At 37.7% G+C, this 22,182-nt stretch overlaps 1 protein-coding gene across 2 annotated transcripts in view; it reads right to left on the reverse strand.

The window, feature by feature from the left end:
• The window catches only part of LOC140771332 (sphingoid long-chain bases kinase 1-like), a 30,710-nt gene extending 8,827 nt beyond the window's left edge, over positions 1 to 21,883 (reverse strand). For both annotated transcript variants that reach the window (XM_073112821.1, XM_073112822.1), the window contains exons 1-2: positions 21,760 to 21,883; positions 5,229 to 5,594 (exon numbers count right to left, since the gene is read on the reverse strand). In XM_073112821.1, coding sequence (XP_072968922.1) covers positions 5,229 to 5,594; positions 21,760 to 21,786 — 393 coding nt within the window. In that variant the 5' untranslated portion in view covers positions 21,787 to 21,883. The remainder of the gene's footprint in view (positions 1 to 5,228; positions 5,595 to 21,759) is intronic.
• Between the last annotated feature and the right edge of the window lie 299 nt (positions 21,884 to 22,182).

Below are 22,182 nucleotides of genomic sequence, written 5' to 3' on the forward strand. Positions count from 1 at the left end.
AAGTAAAAGGGAAACATGAGCAAGTTGTATTCCGAAAAATAAAAGAATATAAAAGTATAATTTTCAGGTAGGGAAAGAACTTTACGCCTAAGGAAATTTACAGGCCCCATGTCACAATTAATGAAAAGTCTAACACCAGATGAAGTGATTTTTCTTCGAAAAGATTTGCTCATAAGCACAACCTAGTAGTAGAAAGTTACATTCATTTTGGCAGTGACAGTTTTGAAACTGAGGGGAAGAGATTCCCTTTTAAACCCTCCAATTCCAAATCAAGAATGCTATTGCTAGAAAAAGTGAAAAAAAATTTGTCACAAAAAAAGGAGAGTAAAATAAACTTATTTGACTAACTCAAAGTAAAATAAACTTCTTTGACTAACTCATCCATTTAAATGTAATTTAATCCAGTAAATTGGTACAGGAAAAAGCTTATATGATAAAATTATCTGGATCAGCAATATTATAATAACCTAGAATAAAGAAAAGAATGACTGTTATTGGGCACGACATAGCTAGCCACACGTGCCCAACTGCATGAACAGGGGTTGCATGGGAGCACCACGCTCTCCTAAAGTCAGCCACGCCACTTGCCGAGGGCACCTAGAGGTCAGACCAAGCCCACCTCCCACTATGCCGCTGCCACATCAAATAGTTGAAAGATTATGAGCAGAATTATCCTGCACATAATTTGGAGTTGGCTGCTGTTGTGTTTGTTTTAAAAATATAGTAATGTTATCTATATGGGAGAAATATGAGTCTTATGAGATTTTATAGGTCATAAGATCTTTAAAAACTTGTTTACTCAAAAGGAACTCAATTTGAGGCAAAAGAGGTGGTTGGAATTAGTGAATGATTTGACTGTACAATAAATTATCATTCAGAGAATGCAAATTAGTTGCATATACCTTAGGTCAAAAATCAGCTGGAAATTTAGCATATATGATTACTCAACAACCCATAATATTTAAAGATCTACAAAAACTTGATGTTCCAATTGATCAAAGGTAGTGATGTTGGGTTGCTAGCACTATTTACTATTAAACCAATATTGCTGGATAGACTTACTGCTACTCAGAAAACTGAATCAAAAACTACTCAAATTGTCAATCAGGCGCAGAATTCTAGTCAACCAAAATTCTCTAAATACTTTATTAGGATACTATGATATAAAGGCAGATTGTATATTCCAAAGTTTCAAAACTCAGTATCGAGATCAGGATCAACCATCCAGAAAAACAATAAGTATCGGTCGTATTGATTATATCGGCTGTATCGGCCGCCCGTAGATTGGACTATCTTTTTAATCATATAAATTCTAAATATTATTTAAAAATATGAGAAAATTTCTAAAAGTTAGAAAAAAAAAGATAAAAAAAATAATTATTTACATATGAAGTCTAAAACTAAAATTTACATTAATTTATTCAAAACTTTGATGAATACCGAGTTAGGTCTCCTTTCTCTTTCCCCTTCTCTCTTTTCCTCTCTTTCTTTATTGTCAAGGCAAATTTACTTTTTTCTAATTTTCTTTCATTTCTTCTCTCTTATTACCATAAGACAATTTTTTTATTTCTTCTATCTCCCTCCTCTTTCTCTCTCTTACTGTCGCAAGGTAATTTTTTTCCCTGATTTTTTTTTCATTTCTTCTCTCCTTTCTCTTTCCCTCTCAATCTCTTCCTCCCTCTCTATTTCTCACTCTCCGCTCTCTCTTTCGTCTCTCTATCTCACTATTTGTTACTGCAGCAGATTTTCTGCTACAGTAACAGAGATTGAAGGAGAGAGAGAGACAGACAAAGAAAGAGATTGGGGAAAAGAGAGGAAGAAGAGAGACGCTAGAGGGAGAGTAGAGAGAAATGAGAGAAAGGGAGCATTGGTGAGAGACGAAATAAAAAAAAATAGAGAGAGAAGAGAGATGGAGTGAGAAAAAAGGAAGGGAGAGCCCATATCTTGTAGAATCGGCCGATACCTGGCCGAAACAAACTGGTTTCGACTATGGATTGGCCAATCTCGATCCGTTTTGGCCAATCCTGAGCGGTAAATAACTTAGCAAATAATTTTTGATAAAGCGCATACTTTTGCTTATGATATGCATCAACTTGAAGAAGCAATTCTTGTGGGAAGAAATGAAAAAAAAAATATTAGGGAATTTGTTGATGAATGTTTAATTTGTCAACAAGTCAAGATTGAGCATCAAAGGCCTAGAAGTACATTGCAAGCTTTAGAAATTCATGAATGAAAGTGGGCAATAGGTTTCCCAAATACACAAAAAGAAAAGAATGCAATTTGGGAGATTATTATAGATTAACCAAATTAGCTCACTTTTTACCTTTAGAACTATTGATTCGATTGAAAAGTTAACCACCTTATTTAGAGATGAAATCTTTGCTAACCTTGAAGTTTTTGTCGGGAACACTTCAGATAGAGATCCCTGGTTTGTGTCTAAATTCTAAAAACAATTTTATTTGTCTATTGGGATAAAATTGCAACTTGGCATAGCCTACCATCAATAGGCAGATGATCAATCTAAGCATACCATTCAATCATTAGAGGCTTTGTTAAAAGCTTGTATAATTGATTTTAGTTTAGGTTCGGATAGATATTTGCCACTGATAGAATTTGCCTACAACAATAGTTATCATGCTAGTATTGGTGTGTCTTCCTATGAAGCCTTGTACGGTGGAAAATGTAGATCGCCAATTCATTAGGATGAAGTTGGAGCACAGAAGATTGAAAACTTAGTGTTGGTGCAAACAAGAGTTGAAAAGATTAAAGATCATATGAAGGTGACACAAAGTAAATAGAAGAGTTATGTTGATATGAGGAGATATGATCTGAAATTTCAAGTTGGAGACAATGTATTCTTAAGGGTTTCAAGTTGGAAGAATGTGCTTCGTTTTGGAAAGAAAGAAAACCAAAGTCCTAGATACATAGAGCCTTATGAGATTCATGAACAGGTTGGGCCTGTAGCTTGCAAAGTGGCTTTATTATTCGATTTGGCTCAAATACATAATTTGTTTCATGCATCAGTGTTAAGGAAGTACATACCAAATCCTTCACATTTAATTCATTATGAAACAGTTCAACTTTAGCAAAATCTATCATATAAAGGGCAGCCTACAAAAGTCCTTGTAAAGGTACTTTGAACCTAGGTCATACCCCTAGTAAAATTATTACGGAGAAACCATGTCGTAGAAAAGGCATCTCGAGAATGTGAGGATGAGATCTAATCTAAATTTCCAGATTTGTTTAGGTATGTAAATTTCAAGATTGAAATTTTATAAGAGGTGAAGGACAATTTAATAACCTAGGGTTAGAAGAAAATAGAAAGTGAGTTTTATTGGTAATGACACGTGGGAGTGTCACGCACCCCATCACTAACCGCAGCCTGGTTGTGGCCATCGGGAGGTGGGATCAACCAACCTCCAATTTTACCGTTACCCCACATCACCACCCCCCCCCCCCCCCCCCCTCCCCGCCAACACACCCACCCTCCACGCTCTCTCTCCTCTCTCACTCTCTTTCTCTTTCTCTTTTCCTCTCTTTCTAGCTACTCCACTAGCTCTCGCCACCTTGGATCTCCGTTACTCCGCTAGCTCTCCCCACCTTGCATCCCCGTCAAGAAACGCCGTTGCCAAAACTCCCTTGCTGATGAGCTCTCCTCTCTTTTCTTTTCCTCTCTCTCTCTCACTCTAGAGCTCGGGTTTGCCGAAAATTGAGCCGCGAGTGATAAATGAGTGGCCATCAATGGCTAGGCACCCCCCCCCCTGGCCTAGATCCCCTCTTCTCTTCTCTCTTTTTCATCTTCCTCTCTGCTTCAACATAGCTGATCACCACTGTAGCAGTGAGATTTTGTCATTTTTCCTTTTTTTTATTAATTATTCATTTTATCTTTTGTAGTTAATTTAAATTAGATTTTGAGCAGTTATACCAATATGCATATATATGTGATTATATATGTAATAATAGTGTGCTCTTGATAATATGTTGTGACCTGAATGGGCCTTGTCAGGATTACTAATAAAATATTACAGTTTTACTTCGATACGAGTGATGATATTCATAGTTTAGATAATTGTAAATAAATTATAGTATTAATATAGGATGTATTTGATTGTCGGCAACCAACCGAGTTGTCTTGAGTGTCGCACGTGACGTGTGGGCTCGTGGCATGCACATGACCAAAGAGAATGGGTATTACAAATATGCTCTTTCCAAATGGAGTAAGGACCACTATATCTTTAGACATTTTTTTAAAACCAAGGTATCTTCTTTTCTCATTCCCAGAATGCTACAGTTACTAGTGCATTGTATCTTTGGTTTGTTCAATTTGAAATATGGCCCCATCATGATTCATGAGTCTTCTAGCCCAACTCTATCATTAGAAACAACTTCTAGACATTTCAAGCATAAGCACCACCATCAGCTAGCTTTTGCATGACAATTTTTGTTGATTCTTCAAGACATGTCCAAACCTGTCGCATTTTATCCCCATCTTATCCGGATTCTACTGCTTTCTGTTTGATGCTATTTGAGTAACATGAGACTAGCAGTTGAAGGATATAATATCATGCATGCAAGGCAGAGCTACAAAATTGATCAGAGATTGTTCCTATTGGTACAAAGAAGGAAGCATATAAAAGTGGCAAAAGGAATGTATTAAATTCTATAAAAGAAATTTAGTATTGTGGAGCACTGAGGACACCCTATTTTATTTGGATTTTCTTTCACAATTTTGGAGTGATAAACACTCTCATTTTGTGAGACGTATGGAGCACTAAAAATAATTATGGCATTACATAAACACATGCATTTGTGCATGTGCCCACGTGTGTAATGCCATCATTATCTTCATTTCTCCAAACATCTTTAAAATCACATAAGAGTATTTATCACTCCAAAATAGTGAAAGGAAATCCAAATAAAAAAGGGGTAAATCTAACATTATGTCTGTGTTGGTCCACATGGGGCCAGTGTCGGCGGCTGTCATGCACAGTGCCAGTGACAAGAGAATCCTTGCTAATATTAATAAGCATGATTAACTGACTTTTTTAAGAAGAGAAATGCTAATGAACCCCTAAAAACAAATACAAGAACTTCCGCAATTGGAAAGAAGCATCACATGATAAGTAGGGACAAAGCATCACAAGGAGTGAAGACCACTGATCAAAGTTTTGTGCTTCTATCCTAAATAAGAAATGCTTGCAGAACTTTGTTCAGATATGTTAATTCACCTTAAACATCGGTTCCACTTGTCGGTGGAAAACTTCAGATGAACAACCATGTCCAGAATGAGGATTAATAATCACAAGCACTTCTTTAGGATTCCCAAATTTGCTATGTGATTGATCATGCAGATCATTTGGAACGAAGTTGGAAACGTGCCTGTTAGTAGACCTAACTAGAGAACGGAAAGAACCTGCAAAACCCTTCCTGTCTCTTGAGACACTAGCCCACTTGTTGGCTTTGCCAGAGGTAGAAGTCAAAACACAGAAATCTTTTCTTCCTTGTGACTTCAAAATGCGAGCAACACCACGAAACCTTCTTCCTGAAGGACATGAATTGAAAGTAGAATGTCTAGAACCAGCACCATAGGACACCTGCAACAATATTATATAATAAATATCAGCACCTGGATGGCTTAACATGGGTACCAAGTTTTCTCATAAATAGCTTCTGCCAAAATACATCAGATCAAACATTGTATCAGATAATAAACTCAAAATTTAGAATAAAGAAGTAGATCCAAAATCTAAAGACGAAAGCGAGAAAAATATGCTACTATGCTAGAACACTATAATATTGAAGGAAAAAAAAAAAGATGTTATGTCATGTCTTTCTCTAATAGGTTGAGTGAATAATAGAGTAAATGGATGTTACATCATGTATCACCTGTAGATTATTCTATCATTAGAAGCATGGATAGCCGTACCGACCAGCACGGGGCGTGCCAGTCAGCACTTGCCGTGCCGGTGGCGTACCGGCACATGGCACGACGGGTGCCGCACGACACCCCTCCTAATAGTTCCGCTCTCGCCATCGACCTCGTTGTCAAGCTACCCATTGCCAATTGCCGTCGCCGTCGGGTGCCCTAGCTCGAGTGAGAAGGACCGAGAGAGAGTGAGAGAGAGATTGGTTAAAACTTAAGTTGCGGATGCGAATCTGGATCCGCAACTTGCATTCTCAATTTCTCTCTCTCTCTCGGTCTCTCCTTCTCCCACGGGCTAGGGCACCCGACATGCTCGGGCAACGGCGACGGCAACAGCAATAGTGATCAGCAAACTGCGACGACGAAGGAGAAGGTGAAGGTAAGTATCTTTTTTTTTTCTCTCCTCTTACGGCACAGCCGACAAGTGTCGCGGCACATGCCGACCGATGGTCGACACGGTCCGTGCCTGTGGCACAGCCATCGTTGGTTAGAAGTACTTGTGCTCTTGCACTATAGTGAGACTAGTTTAGTGCCTAGACTAAGTATCAATATGTTACAAGAATGCAAGAGGCCTATCAGAGAGATGTGAGCATCAACCCTTTATTATATTGATTTATTCTTTAAATACCATTATTTTACAGGAATGAAAGAGGCAAATTACTGATGATTCTAAAGACAAAGTACACATCCGTTGTATCACAGTCCACATAGGATTTGATATTTAGAAAGGGCTTCATGATGTTTTTAGGTTATATCCTCGGAATTCACAGTCATCAAAATCCCAAAATTGGGGTGTGACATGCTTTGGTGGTTCTTGCAATGCCACTGGTCTTTTAGTCTTCTAGAAATTTTGTAAGACTTGATGACCTCCAGCTAATGGAAGTACTATAATCTATTGAAACTACAATAAATGCCAAAGAAGAAATTCAAGAGGCTAGTTGAAAAAAAAGAAAAACCTATACTTGAAACTTTGGATAGGGAGGTTATAAAATGCAGTTTGGTGATATTAGGAGACCTTGTAGAGTTTAACCTTTTAGTAATGTAATAAGAAATGGTCTCTATAACCAAGTTGATATAATCAATGTAAATAAATTTACTTAGTAAAGCTCCTACTTCAGTGAAAATTCCACACTAATGTTTAAGAAAATAACTGGAATAGATCCTGAAACTAGGTGTGAGAAGATAAACAAAAAAGAAACCAACGATGGCCGTGCACGGCATGGCACTGCCGTAAGAGGAGAGAAAAAGGTAAGAGATACTCACCTTCGCCTTTGCAGTTGCCGTCGCCATTGCTCGCCGATTGCCGCTCGCCATCACCATCGCTTCGTCAGATGCCCTAGCGAGAGAGAGAGAGAGAGAGAGAGAGAGGGGTTAAAACTTAAGTTGCGGATCTGGATTTGGATCTGAGGGGGGGGTTAAAACTTAAGTTGCGGATCCGGATTTGGATCTCTCTCTCTCTCTCTCTCACTCTCTCTCTCTCTCTCACTCTCAATCTCTTCTCTCTCGGGCTTAGGGCATCCGACGAAGCGGCGGCGATGGCGACAACGAGCGGCGATCGGCGATGGGTAGCTCGACGACGAGGTCAATGGTGAGCGGCGAAGTTATTATGAGGGGTGCCGTACGGCACCCCTTGTGCCACGTGCCGGTACGCCGCCGGCACGGCCATCCATGAAAAAAACACTTGTGATCAAGCTTCTAACTCGAGGAAAAGGAACCAATTCAAGGTATTGACATCATACGATGCTTTTGATGCAAAAAGGATGTGTTGTTAATTTAATTAATAAACAAAACTCAATAAAAGATCAAGATCAAGAATTAAACCAATGAAAATGTCAGTATTTGTGTTGAAGTAATTAGCTATAATTAGCTGTCCTTGGCTATAAATTGGTAGGATAAGAATCCCTTAAATCAAGGGATTAGATTAAATAGCAAGCAGTTTATAGGAATGATTTAGTTTCCATAGATATCTCATGTTAAACTATTATATATTCAGGCTGTAGTCCTCACAGAAAGATATAGAAATTTATTCCTTTCATATTCTTTCTTAACATGGTATCAGAGCTGTAGGGTTTCTTTCTGAAGACCATATTCTCTCTGTTTAAGCCTTCATAGCTCCCCATCTTTCTAAAAGCAGCTTTCATTGCTGCTACACCTAATTATCTAGCCTTCATTGCACGCACTTAGACAGCCTTCATTGCCTTCATCATGTCTACAACAAATTCTTCTATTTCAAACAAATCTTCTATTTCAAACAAATCTTCTGAAGAATATAATGTTATTCAGAAGATTGGAGACCTGCAAAACATCCAAGCCTCTAATAGGCTCAATGGACAAAAAAAAACTACCTCAAATGGTCCCAGATGGTTCGTACCTATCTCAAAGGCAAAGGAAAACTTAATCAATTGCTTGGAAAAGGGCCAAACACAATAGATCAAGCCTTTGTGGCTTGGGATGAAGAAGATTTGGTGCAAAACATGGTGGAGAAAAAGATATGGAAGAAAAAACAAAGAGAGGAAAGGAATGGGGTTTCACACCTCCATCCAAAAAATGGTCTCACACCAATTTTCTCCAAGGAGCAAAGTCAAATAATCTTCATTAACCTCAAAAGAAAATACAACGGGTTTATATATCGACCTACAATAGAAATAAACAAAAAACACTATAAATAAAAAATAAGCAAAAGACACCCTCAATAAATAAAGAATACAAAATCGATCAATAACCAAATTCCTATAGGGGGATCATCAACCGTCGACGCCTTCTGCGTTGGTACACACACTATCAAGTCCTATTAGTGATGTCCGCATCATTATCTAACAACATATAATCTTGTGGAGTTTGTATCTCAGGCATCCTAGAGTGGTTTCTTCCTTTTCGTCTTCAAAATCTTCTTCCCCATCTACATGGTGAACATATCCATCAAAATTTTATTTAGGGTCTTCTTTAAAGGGTTTCTCAATTAAGCTAATTTTATATGGACTTGCACATTTTGCAACAACATGCCCATAGCCTTGACACTTATAGTATTTGACTCGGGGATTAATCTTAGAAAAGTCTTTCTCAATGCTCTTACTCTTATATTCTACCTTGTTTTGTGAAGGGCTAGGAGCAGATCGATTATAGGATTAATTGGCATATTTGGATTGATGAGAACCTATGGAGAACTTATGATTCTGAGGTCTCGTTTCATAACTCCTTGAGATGAGGCTAGATCTGAACTCCTCTTAGTTTTGAACTAAACTGTAGGCTTTTTCCAGAGTTATGTTACGAGCAAATAGTTCACTTCTCAAATCTTCACGCAGGTCAACCCTAAATTTTGACAAGATTCGCATAGGGATTTTCGATTTAATCACGTTGCACCAAACTAACAGCTCATCAAAAGCTGCAATGTAATCCTTAGCTAACCTACTTCCTTGCATAAGTCAGTTTCATCTGTCTAGTAATTTAGGGTAATAAGAATGTGAAAGATATTTACGTTTTAGCTTATTTTTCATATTAGCCCAAATTTCAATTGGTAGTTCACCCCTAATCTTACAAAGAGTCTTAACATTACTCCAGTATTGATTTGTTTGCCCAGTCAATTTCATGGTAGCAAACCTAACATTTCGAATTTCAGACATATCCTTGATCCAATCCAAACTACTGAGGATCTAACTGACTATCAAACATGCCCATAGCTTTGACACTTTAAGGGAATTTTTAATTTGGGAATTGCATGCTAGAGGTCTAGTAGAATATTTTGGATATGTGAAAACTATTGAAGCTACGGAACATCGATTTTTCTGGCCAAGCCTTAAAAGAGATGTTATGAGACTTGTTAGGCAATGTCACACATGTCAACTCGCTAAGCAGCGAAAGCTTAATACGAGATTGTACACACCTTTACCTGTTCCTAACTGTCCTTGACAGAATATTAGTATGGATTTTGTACTTGAATTTCTAAAAACTACTTGAAAGCACGATCCTATTCTTGTGGTAGTGGATCGATTTTCAAAGATAGCCCACTTTATATCCTGTTTTTGAATTTTTGAAGCTTTTCGAGTTGTCAAACTCTATTTTGATAAAATCATTAGGCTACACAGGCTCTCAAAAACTATTGTGTTAGATAGGGATATGAAATTCACTAGCTATTTTTGGAAAATCATATGGCATAAAATAGGACCAAGATTCAGTATTTAACCTCTTTCCACCCACAAACTAACGGGCAAACTAAAGTAGTCAATAGGAGGGATATACTGAAGATTCTTGTCAGCGAGAATCTACAAGATTGGAATCAAAAACTGTCAACCGCTGAATTTACATATAATAATTCTATTAATAAGTCAATAGGTCCATAAGCCCTACTGAGGTAGTATATAGTTACAAACCTAGACAATCTATAGATCTCATTCCTACAACCTATTATCATAGGTTGTCTAAATCGGTATATGCATTCGCATCACATATTAATGACTTGCATAAAAAATCAGTAATAGAATTGCTCAAAATAATGTCAATTATAAAATTCGAGCTGATCTAAGGAGATTCAAGGAATTTAATATTGGAGACTATGTGATGGTTCGATTACGTCTGAAACAGTTCTCCCCTGGAAATGTTAAACTGTTGCATGCACGAAATGCTGGACCTTTTAAAATTCTCAAGGAAATCAATAATAATGCTTTTGTTCTAAATCTACCAAATGATTTCGACATCAGTTCTACTTTTAATATTGAGGATCTAATAGCTTATAAAGATCTAAATTTTACCCCAGATAACCCACTAGCTAGTGAGCCTATTTATGAAAGGTCTCTTTACCTCCACTTCCCAATATTTCACCTAACACAGTAGACGAATTTGATAAAATTTTAGATGATGAGATTATTTCAACTAGAAAAATGTAGAACCTAATAGTATCTAGTATGTTGGGAAGGATGACCTACATATGATGATACGTGGCTTGATCGCCATAATTTAGAGAGGCATCAACCTGATATTTTAGAGTAGTATGAGAGCAACAGGGCAGCACATTCGACTGTGTCAAATTCTCTCCCACTTGGGGAGGATGATGCAGACATCACTGATAGAATTCGATAGTGTGTGTACCAGCGTAAGAGGCATCGACAGTTAATGATCTCCCCTATAGGGATTTGGTTGTGATCGATTTTGTATTTTTTATTTATTTATGGTGTCTTTTGTTTATTTTATATTTAGGGTGTCTTCTGCTTAATTCCATTATAAGTCTATATATAGACCCATTATATTTTTTTTTGAGATTAATGAAGATTATTTGACTTTACTCTTTTGAGAAAATTAGTGTAAAATCATTTTTAGGGTGGAGGTGTGAAACCACATTCCTTTCTTCCTTTTATTTTTTCCTCTATCTCTTTTTCTCCACCATGTTTTGCATCAAGTCCATGATCATGTCATGGCTGTGGGACTCAATGGAACCCAATATTAGTGATATTGCATGTTGTTAAACACAGCAAAGGAGATCTAGACATTCATCCACAATACATATTCAAAGGCTTGTGATGATGCTCAAGTGTATGAGATCAAAGTCAAAACTGAAGCCACTAAGCAAAGAGATAAGAATGTCATGGAATATGCAAACATTCTACAAAATCTGTGGCAAGAGTTGGATCACTATAGGGTGATTGATAGGTGTCATGAAGATGCCACCACATTGAGGAACTTCATTGAGAAGGACAAAATTTATGACTTCTTAGTAGGATTGAACCTTGAGTTTGACCAAGTTAGGGTTCAAATTATTGGGAAAGAGAACACATTATCTCTTGAAGAGACCATCTCTAGAATCAGAGGAGAAGAGAGCAGCAGGAGTGTCATGCTTGAATGCTCAATAGTGGCACATTCAGCCCTGATTGTGAAAACAAATCACCAGGAGAAACTAAGAGTTGATCTACCAAAGGTTTCTGCCAGAGAGCCACAAGTGAGGGAGAAAAAGGATCATCTGGTGTGCTCTTATTATAGAAACCAAGACACACCAGGGAGACATGTTGGAAACTACAAGGTAAACCACCAAATAGGGAATGGGGAGGTCATGGGATGCAACAGAGACCCCAGGTACATATTTAGCATTGAGAAGTTCAGCAAGGAGGAAATGGAGAAGTTAAGGAGTCTATTGGGATCGCTTGAGAAGCCTTCAGGATCCTGCAATTTGGCTCTAACAGGTGATCACCCTCTCTCTGTGCATGAATGCTTCTAAAATTGTTCCTATAAATTTTTGGATAATGGATTTAGGAGCCACAGACCACATGACCCCAGTATCTTAGTTTTTTCACACTTATACTCCATGTCGCAGTAGCAGAATGATTATTGTAGCCAATGGATCCATGGTAACTGTTGCAGGAACAGGAGATATCTCTCTCTCTCCTACTATGATCCTTAAGAATGTCCTGCATGTGCCCAAACTTTCAGCTAGCCTCATTTCCATTAAAAATGCTAACACGTGATCTGATATGTCATGCCAAATTTTCTTCCTCTGATTGTGTGTTTCAGGAACAGGACTCGGGGAGGATGATTGGACTTGCTAAGGAAAGGGCTGACCTATACTACTTTGAGCCAATTCATTAAACTAAAAGTAATCTGCCAGTTCTTTTCTTAGTTCTTCAAATAAGGATGCCATTTGGCTCCATCATTTGCGTCTGGGACATGTATCCTTTAGAGTTCTAAAAGTCATGTTTTCTCAGTTGTTTCAAGGGTTAGATGGTACTGAATTTCAAAGTGATATTTGTCAATTGGCTAAACACACTCGTGTACCTTATCCTATCAGTAATAAAAGAAGTTCTCATCCCTTTCACTTAATTCACTCTAATATATGGGGTCTTTCTCCTGTGTCTAACATTTCTGGTGCTCGTTGGTTTGTAACTTTGATTGATGATTGTACACAAGTAACTTGGCTTTTCCTTCTTAAACACAAATCTGATATCAGTACTGTTATTCCTAATTTTCACTCCATGATCCAAACTCATTTTGGGGTTAAAATCAAAGGCTTTAGAACTGATAATGCTAGGGATTACTTTAATCAAGTGTTATCTCCTTTCTTCCAGTCACAGGGTATAATTCATGATTCCTCTTGTACCAATACATCTCAGCAAAATGGGGTTGCTGAGAGAAAAAATGGGCATCTCTTAAATACAACTCACGCTCTATTGTTTCAAGGAAATGTCCCAAAATCTTATTGGGGGAAAGCTGTTCTTAATGCCACACATATGATCAATAGAATTCCTTCACATGTGTTAGGAAATAAAAGTTCAGTCGAAATTCTGAACAATTTTTATCCTCACTTCAAAACATCAAATGGTCTCATATCTAAAATGTTTGGGTGTACTGCTTTTGTTCACGTTCATGGTCCAAACAGAAGCAAACTAGATCCTAGAGCTACCAAGTGTGTCTTCCTAGGGTATTCCCCAACTCAAAAGGGGTATAAATGCTATCATCTATCTTCTAGGAAATATTACATCTCAACTGATGTTACATTTACAGAACATAAACCCTTATTCTCTAAGTCCTATCTTCAGGGGGAGAGTTTATCAAGGGAAGATAGTCCATTTGAGTCTTGTGAGGACTTTGAATCATTTAGACCTAGTAACCTTCCTCAGGGACCAACTCAGACTCTTGAACCAACTCAAACTGTAGAACCAACAACTCCTAAATTATCACAGCCCACTTCTGAACCCATACTACCTCATTCTTCTTTACAAAGATTTTCTCAGGTATACTCCAGAAGAAAGGTTGCCCCAAACCTCACACAGGTCCGAGATTCCAACTCAGGTTCTGGACTTGATGCCAATTCAGATTCTTGAAATGATACCATGGTAAGCTCTCAATTATCTCCACACACACAGTCAGTTAATATATCTACTGAATCAGTGGAGGATTAGGATCTTCCTATAGCTGTTAGAAAGGATTCTAGAGAATGTATTAGACGCCCAGTGTATCCCTTGACAAATTATGTCTCTCTTAATCAACTCACAGCTGCTCACAGAAGATTTATTGTGAGTTTGAATACTATTACTGTCCCTAATACTATGTCTGAGGCTTTATCAAAAAGGGAATGGAGGGAAGCTATGAGGAAGGAGATGAATGCTTTGGAGAAGAATCAGACTTCGGAGATTGTTGACAGACCAAGTGAGAAAAATGTGGTTGACTGCAAGTGGATTTTTACAGTGATGTACTAGGCTGATGGCTCTCTTGAAAGATATAAAGCAAGATTGGTGGCAAAAAGGTATACCCAAATCTATGGGATTGATTAACAAGAGAACTTCGCCCCAGTTGCAAAGATGAATACAGGAAGGATTCTATTATCCTTATCAGCACATCTTGATTGGCAGCTACTCCAATATGATGTCAAGAATGCATTTCTTGATGATGATCTATATGAAGAAATATATATGAGGATTCCACCAGAATTTGAGGGGAGCTCAAACAATCAAGTGTGCAAACTCAGAAAGGCTATTTATGGATTAAAGCAATCTCCTAGAGCATGGTTTGGAAGGTTTGCCGGGGTAATAAAGGAGTCTGGATCAAGGCTCTAAAACTCGGTATTAGAATCGGCTGTCCGGTAAAACGATAAGATGGAGTCTGGATCAAGGTTTGCCGGGGTAATAAAGGAGTCTAGATCAAGGCTCTAATACTGTACATTTCTTGGAGGTAATCGAATAACTTGGCGAAGCAAGAAACCTAATGTAGTAGCAAGATCTTCTGCAGAATCTGAATTCAGAGCTATAACTCAAGGGATCTTTGAACTTCTCTAGGTAAAGATGATGCAAATCTAAAATGAATGCAATATTTTCGAGAACAATCAATCCAAATAAGTAAAATAAGTAAACAATAACTGATAATAAGCTAATTGATTAAAAAGATCACTACTAAATAAAAGGAGAGAAAACCACTCAGATAAGACAGTAGCTTCCTCAACTCTCAAATAGGTTTGTCGATAGTAGAAAGGCGTAAAATATGGTGTAAGAAAAGACTTTAGATTTTAGGTTTACCAAAAATGGAATAGTGGTGCTTTTACTTTGAAACCAAGTCCTCATCTTCACGTCCGGGCACCCAAAGATTCTCTTTTACTCTGGAATCTTCTAGGCAGCAGCAGTAACCAATGAAAAGTAGAGATTGAAGGAGAGAGGTTTAGAAAGAAAATATAAGAGATTAGAGAAGAATCTTAAGATGGAGTAGAAGAAAATGAGAGAAAGGGAGAGAGAAGAAAAAGACCACGGGGGAGAAAGTGAGAGATCTCAAATAAATCTTATTCCAAAACGTTCCTTGTTTCTCATGCAATAACCCTAAAATAGGTTAACAAATTTGATTCTAGCTGATTCTAATAGGACTCTAATTGATCATCTTACCTAAATGGACTAATCCAATTTTGGTAATAAATCAATGTGGACATCCCCCACATATAAGCTTATCATAACTATCACTTGAGATTCTAATAGGAATCATTTCCTAATAGAATCTGATACGATCTTCCCTTTAATGTAAGGCTCGATCTATCCCGATTTTCAGATCTGGACAGGATCTGACACGAAACTTTGAAAATAGATCCTAAAAGATGCAACCGTCATATCAATGTGAAATTTTAATATGTTGTAGCTCCGAAAGAGAACTTTCGAACAAATCTAGTTTCAGGTGAATCGAATGTTGGGATCTCGAGATATCGTCTGATTAATAGACGAACATCAGGGAGTCCGTCTTTGGATCCATGGATGGAGGCACGATATCCTTGTGTGATGGTGGAGGGTGGTGGATCGAGGATAATGGGGTGGCACCGGTGAGTAAGTGGAGGTGGAAGGATTATGGATGATGAAAGGGGTTAAAGCAAGGTGATAGATAAATTAAAAAAAGGGGGAGGAGTGGGCCGCCCTAAGGGACTAGGATGAGTAGCCGGTCGAGGGGGGTTAGAAACTGCGTCGCCGAGGAATGAGAGAACGAGAGAAAAGAAGACAAAAGAGACAAAGGCAAAACTCAATTCATTTAATAATGATTCCATAGTTGTCATCCACACCTTTAGAGGCTAACCAAATAATTCAAAAATGACAATTATTAACTCTAAAACAACAAATTTTCGCCGATCGCGTTCAAACATGCCCGATCACATTCGAACATATATTTTGTGTTCTCTGTATGTACGAACGTGATGCAGGCGTTCGCAACCGCGTTCGAACGCATATTTTGCACTCTCTGTATTTGCGAACCTAATGCAGGCGTTCGTAAACGCGTTCGAATGCACTCCACTTGCGTTCAAACGTAACATACAGAAAATTTCTTTTTCTATAAATTAAACACTAAAATAAGAATAATAGACACCCCTAAAGTGTATCCATGCTTGAGACGATATCAGTAAAGTTCGTATCGTATCAGAATCCTAATTGATTAAGTCTTACCTAAATTGACTAACCCAATTTAGGTAATAACTCAATACGAACATCCCCCGTATATAAGCTTGCCATACCTATCAATTGACTAATTCAATTAATTATTTGAATTAAAAATTAACTCAACAAATTAAATGTGAAAATAAGTTGAGCCTCATTAGCTCAATTAGACCAAAATTGGACTCAAGCAATTTTATTTTGGTCAAATTGAAAATGGTGCCCTCATCAAAAGATCATCCTAAATGATCTAAGGATTAAGTGGGAAGGTCCTATAAAACTTTATTGTGACAACAAATCTGCTATCAATATCGCTCATAATTCTGTACAGCATGACAGGACAAAGCACATAGAAGTTGATAGGCATTTCATCAAAGAAAAGTTGGAGGAAGGGTTGGTGTGTCTATCTTATGTTCCTTTAGGAAGATAATTGGCTGATGTTCTAACCAAGGGTCTAAACATTACTAATTTCCATGATCTTATATCCAAGCTAGGAATGGACAACATTTATTCCTCGGCTTAAGGGGATGTGTCGAATTATTTAGCTATAATTAGTTGTCATTGGCTATAAATTGGTAGGACTAGAATCCCTTAAATCAAGGGATTAGATTAGATAGCAAGTTGTTTATATGAATGATCTAGTTTCCATAGATATCACATGTAAAACTAGTATATATTCAGGCTATAGTCCTCACAGAAAGATATAGAAAATTATTTTTTTTCACTTTCTTTCGTAACAATTTGGATGAAAAGTGAAAAGTTGTTTCTAAGTATAGATGATTAGCATACAACATACATGCAAAGGATAATATATTTTAGGATTACCTCAGTCACAATCCTTAGGATGGATCTTCTATTATTGTTATGAGTCTCATAGCTAAGTACGAACCTCCAATCTTGCTTCCTTATACACTTCCAATTCCATCAACCAAAAAAAGGCTACTGGAGTCCCTTCTCGTGTATCAACGTTCTCAAATCCAAGGTTATGGTGATAGACCAAGCAAAGGTGCCAAGAAGTAGGAAAGAGAAAGATATCTTTTATATGTAGTTCTCTAACACCAATTAGAGATATTTAAAGTATTGGAGATAATAACTACCTCCTCATCATGAGGGAATGCATGTTCCTCTCCACTATAAGATTACCAATCAGGAGTTATCATAACCAACCAACTGGGTTGTGATCCATTTGCCCATATGGTGGATCACAGTTCTGATCTAATCTGACCAGATAGAGTTATTATTAGCGTTGTAACTTCACTTCTAAGTATAATCACATTTTTTATAAGATAAATATAGTAGGTTGTAACACTAAGGATGATGATCACACAGTATGAGAGTTCCCACTTTCACAGGACAAGCAGCTTGCTCCTCAGAGGGGAGCTAATCCCTTGAACATAGTATTCCAGCTGCGTCGTACCTAGCGGTTCAGTAGCTTGATTTCATCTTAAAGGTATAGAATGCAGGTTCCTATTTTAGTGAGAACCAGCACGCCAATCATGGCTGCTCCAGCTAGTGCTGACTTGGTTGGTCCATAGTCTGCACATATTGGTGGGCACATTTCGACTAGGCCTAAACGTTCGATATTCATTCTTTTTTTTGTTCCTAGCACATGCATGGCATGTACCTATACAAGGGCCTTATGTGTTTATTTAACTAGGTTGGCCCACTACTCTTTAAGTGCTAAAGAACTAGGGTACAGCTATGGACTAGCTCATTTGCAACTTGGCAATGAAGCTCGTTCACCCATTACTGTTCATCTTTGACTTCCAAACTAGAAAGAGCCTCTTTTAACTGCAATATTCAAATCCACAAAACTTTCTCATGGGACATCCAATTAATGGATATGATATACTGTTGGAAAGCTACCGAAAAGAGAAATCAAATAAATAAGTTTTGTGATTAAAATTTACAATTATGAGAAAATCAAAATGGGAAAATATTAATATGACAGAGTTAATATTTCAATTTTCTCTTAATTTATAACTCCCAAATCCTAACCCAATAAAACTTTTCAAATAATAATAAGTTCACAAGGGCTACATCATAGCAGAAATCAGGGTGATTTTGGTCAGGAAAAGGGGATACCTACATGGTGTTATTAGTGAATGAATAACCAAAGGGCTCTGAGACCAAGGTAGATTAATAAACAATATGCACAGTGATAATAGGATATAGGATTACCTTAATTGCAATCTAAATGATGAATCTTATATTGTTGTTACAAGCCTCACTGCCAAGCATGAACCTCCACCTTGCTTCCTTGTACACATCCAATCCCATCGGCAGGAGAGGCTACTAGAGTCCTTTTTTGAGTACTAGAGTCCTTTTTTGAGTATCCGATTCTCAAATCTAAGATCATGGTGGTAGACTAAGAGAGTGCCGAAAAATAGAGAAGCAGAGAGAGGACGATATCTTTTCATATATCTAACATAGTTAAGAGATATTTGTGCTAATACGTGTCATGCATGTACTAAGCCCAATCTAGATGAGCCCAATAATCTACGGATACTGCTGGTCAACCCAATAAACACTAGTTGGAGCAACCACAATTATCTTGTTGGGCATAAAATAAAATATTATTTTTATTACATTGCATAGAGAGAAGAAAAAACTACTACATTGAATCTAGAACTAGTGGTATATACTTTTTGCCCCATAGTGTTGCTCATAGAATTGCGGTCTATACTTAGGAGTGAAGTTATAGCGACAATAATAACTTAGTGTAAGCAATCACTGGTGACGAGTGGTCACCCCACCGGCTAGCGACTAGACCAAAAGTGGGCACCAAGACGATCTAACATTTTTAATATATAAAAAATTAAAAATAAGCATATATTATATCTAATATATTACAAATAGATTTGCTAGTGTTTCTTCTTTCCTTAGACAAGTAGTAGCTAAGGGCCAATTATAAATTTCTACATTAGATTTCCTATCCAATTGGATCGGAAGAAGACCAAAGCCCAACTTAAACTTTGTACCTGGTAGAATAAGAGAAGGAATTTTAAAACACCTCCTTCTCCTTCTCCTTCTCCAATTCATTTCACGATCTAGGGTTTGCCCTTCTCCGATCTATAGTCTAAGAGCTTTCTCTTATTCTCTTCTCCGATGGACGACGAGGCTAAAGCCAAGGGCTACGCTGCCTTCTCTGTCCGCCACTTCAACCAAGCCATCACTCACTTCTTCAACACCATCACCTTCACCCCTTCCAACCACGTCCTCTTCTCCAAGACTCCAACCAATCCGCTACATAGGCATCTCTTCACTGCTACGCAGATGCCATCACTAACGCCAAAAAGACCGTCAAGCTTAAGCCTAATTGAGCCAAGGGATAGTCCCACCTTGGCGGCACCCTCCTTGGCCTTGCGGCGCCAGCTCGCCCAAAACGAGCAGCCTACCGCTTTTCATCACTAAGGCAGCCCAACACGATGGGTAACTACCTTTTTTTTAAGCCTTCTAGCTTAACGATTGCCATAAACGCCTTTGAAAAAACTAATAATAACTCCAAACTTCATGCTAATTATCGAGTTATGGTGGATTCATATCATATTTGACCACATGGGCAAGCAAATCTCAACCTGAATGGTCGATTTCGACATGTCCTAGTATTTTGAGATACTATCACTTACTGGAAAGGAATATCAAAAGTTTACTCATGATGAGGTAGTTATCTCCTAAATATTATAAATCGAGGATTGTCGTGTCGATCAGCACGGGGTGTGCTATTGCCTTACCGACACCTGGCATAGGATTTGCCAAAGGCGCACCCTATGATGAGGCGTGTCAATCCATGTCGAGCCCTGAATTGCCTGTGTCAAGCAATACAAGTATAGTATCAAGCGGCACCCATTATATGCCACCTGAAATCCCATTAACTTGTGGCAGGACCTTTCCCAAACAGAAAGTAGGAGGATGAGAAGTGGAGGAAAAAAAGAGAAGATCTAGAAGAAATTCCAGATTTGTTTTTCTCTTCAAATCCTATCAAAAAGTATAATTTCCTTTCATTCTCTTAGGTATTTCCTTTGTTTTATACTTTAGAAACCAATTTGGGGTGTACAATGATAGGTTTAGGCATCTAGCATAATTTTTCTATCATTTGTAAGTCATTCTACATAAATACTCTTCAAAATGTGGGAATCAAAGAAGAAATTGATTTCCCTAAATTTTTCCCTAAATTTCAAAAAATCTTAAATGAATATGTCAAATATAGTCAAACCGGCTTAAAATTAATGTAGGACTTATTAGATTAACTCCATATAAGTCTTCAATCCTCCCTGCCATTCTACGTTCAACTAAATATTTACTCTAGTTTTGGATTTTAATTACTAAATTATCATCAATTAATGAATGTGTTTAATCATATTATTTGTCAACTTATATCTCTACTTGACTATTGTTATATTTTTAATAAAATATATCATTTACAATATTATCTAGGGCTAAAAGACCCTAATATAGCTTTGATATATATAGCAGAACCTAAATATGTATAGAAACCCTTAAAACCGTATTGGAGGCACACAACATGCCAGTAGCACACTGGGCATGCTGACAAGGTATCGACACTGCAATCTTTGCTATAAATATATATAGTCGGTGCTAGAAATTTATATATGAAAAATTATCTTTCTACTTCACTTTCATACTTCTTGGCACTCTCTCTTAATCTATCAATGTGACCTTGGATTTGCAGATGTGGATATTCTAGAAGGGACTCTAGCACTCTCTTCTTTCTACAGGATTGGAACATGTATAAATAAGCACGATTGGACTTTTGTGTTTGGCAGTGAGGCTAGTAACAATACGGGATGATCCATCCTTTGGATTAGGAATCCTAAAACCTATTGTCTGCTGTGCGTATTTGTGTGTTAATCTTCACCAAACAGATCTTATCAAGGGAACAAGCTAATTGATGTAGTTCTGACCTTTCTGCAGAAACCATAAGGGTAGCCCGTGGTCCTCACGAGAAAATCTTGATTTTAGTTTAGAGTCTTCAATTGTCGAGCATGGAACAAGAATATCCTTTAAAAATGTCGTAAGGATCGGACATCTTCTTCATGCATGAGTTGTCAAAATCATGTTCGCATTCCTATAGTACCAAAAGAAACTTCTCCTGATTGTCGAGCTTTGCTGCAAAGCTCTCAAATTTGAGCTTGCCCTTTTCTCTTAGCTAGATCTCAAGTAAGGATTTACCATTAAACCCATGCTATTGCATATAAAGTGTCGAATAAATCTCAAAAATATATTCTCAGAAAAACGTTTGGAACCATCCCGTCATTGGTTCACCCAATTCCAATCTTTAAGTTCAGACTAAGAGTTTGAGTTGGTTGCTTTCTGATCAAGATATCACCAAGAAAGAAATGACTGAAATGTAGCAGAAGTTCAACCCATCTGGCATTTCAAACATTTCCATACTCGATTGGAACAAGAATCTCTAAAAACACGGAGAGAGCTGAGACTCACCGAGTCAAGCAAACCGAGAGTACCCATACGAGGAGCAACTTTCCCCTCGGGTTTCAATTCAAGGACCGCAGCGGAACGAGTATGGAGAGAAGAGTGGAAGAGTCTCCTCCTATCCCTTTTTCTTGTGCCAGAAACTAATATAGGTGATTTGGGAGGAGTGACGAGCCTGATACGACTCTCGGCCTAACCCGAAGGCGGAGCGACCGACCGAGATCGATCGAGCTCGATCAGGCTCGGATTGAAGTTTTTTTTATTAAACGCTCGGACTAAAGTTAATTCCAGAGCTTAAGGTTAAAAATCAAGATTGGTGGAGGTTTAATTTGAAATTGAAGCTTGGTTTTGATCCTATCTACTCGAGATGAACAGGAACCTTAATTTTGGCTGCAACAAATCGTAAATGCAACGCTGAGTGTATTGTAGTGC

This window comes from Typha angustifolia, chromosome 11 (assembly GCF_048772165.1).
Source record: "Typha angustifolia cultivar Huaian chromosome 11, ASM4877216v1, whole genome shotgun sequence".
Classification (NCBI taxonomy): Eukaryota; Viridiplantae; Streptophyta; class Magnoliopsida; order Poales; family Typhaceae; genus Typha; species Typha angustifolia.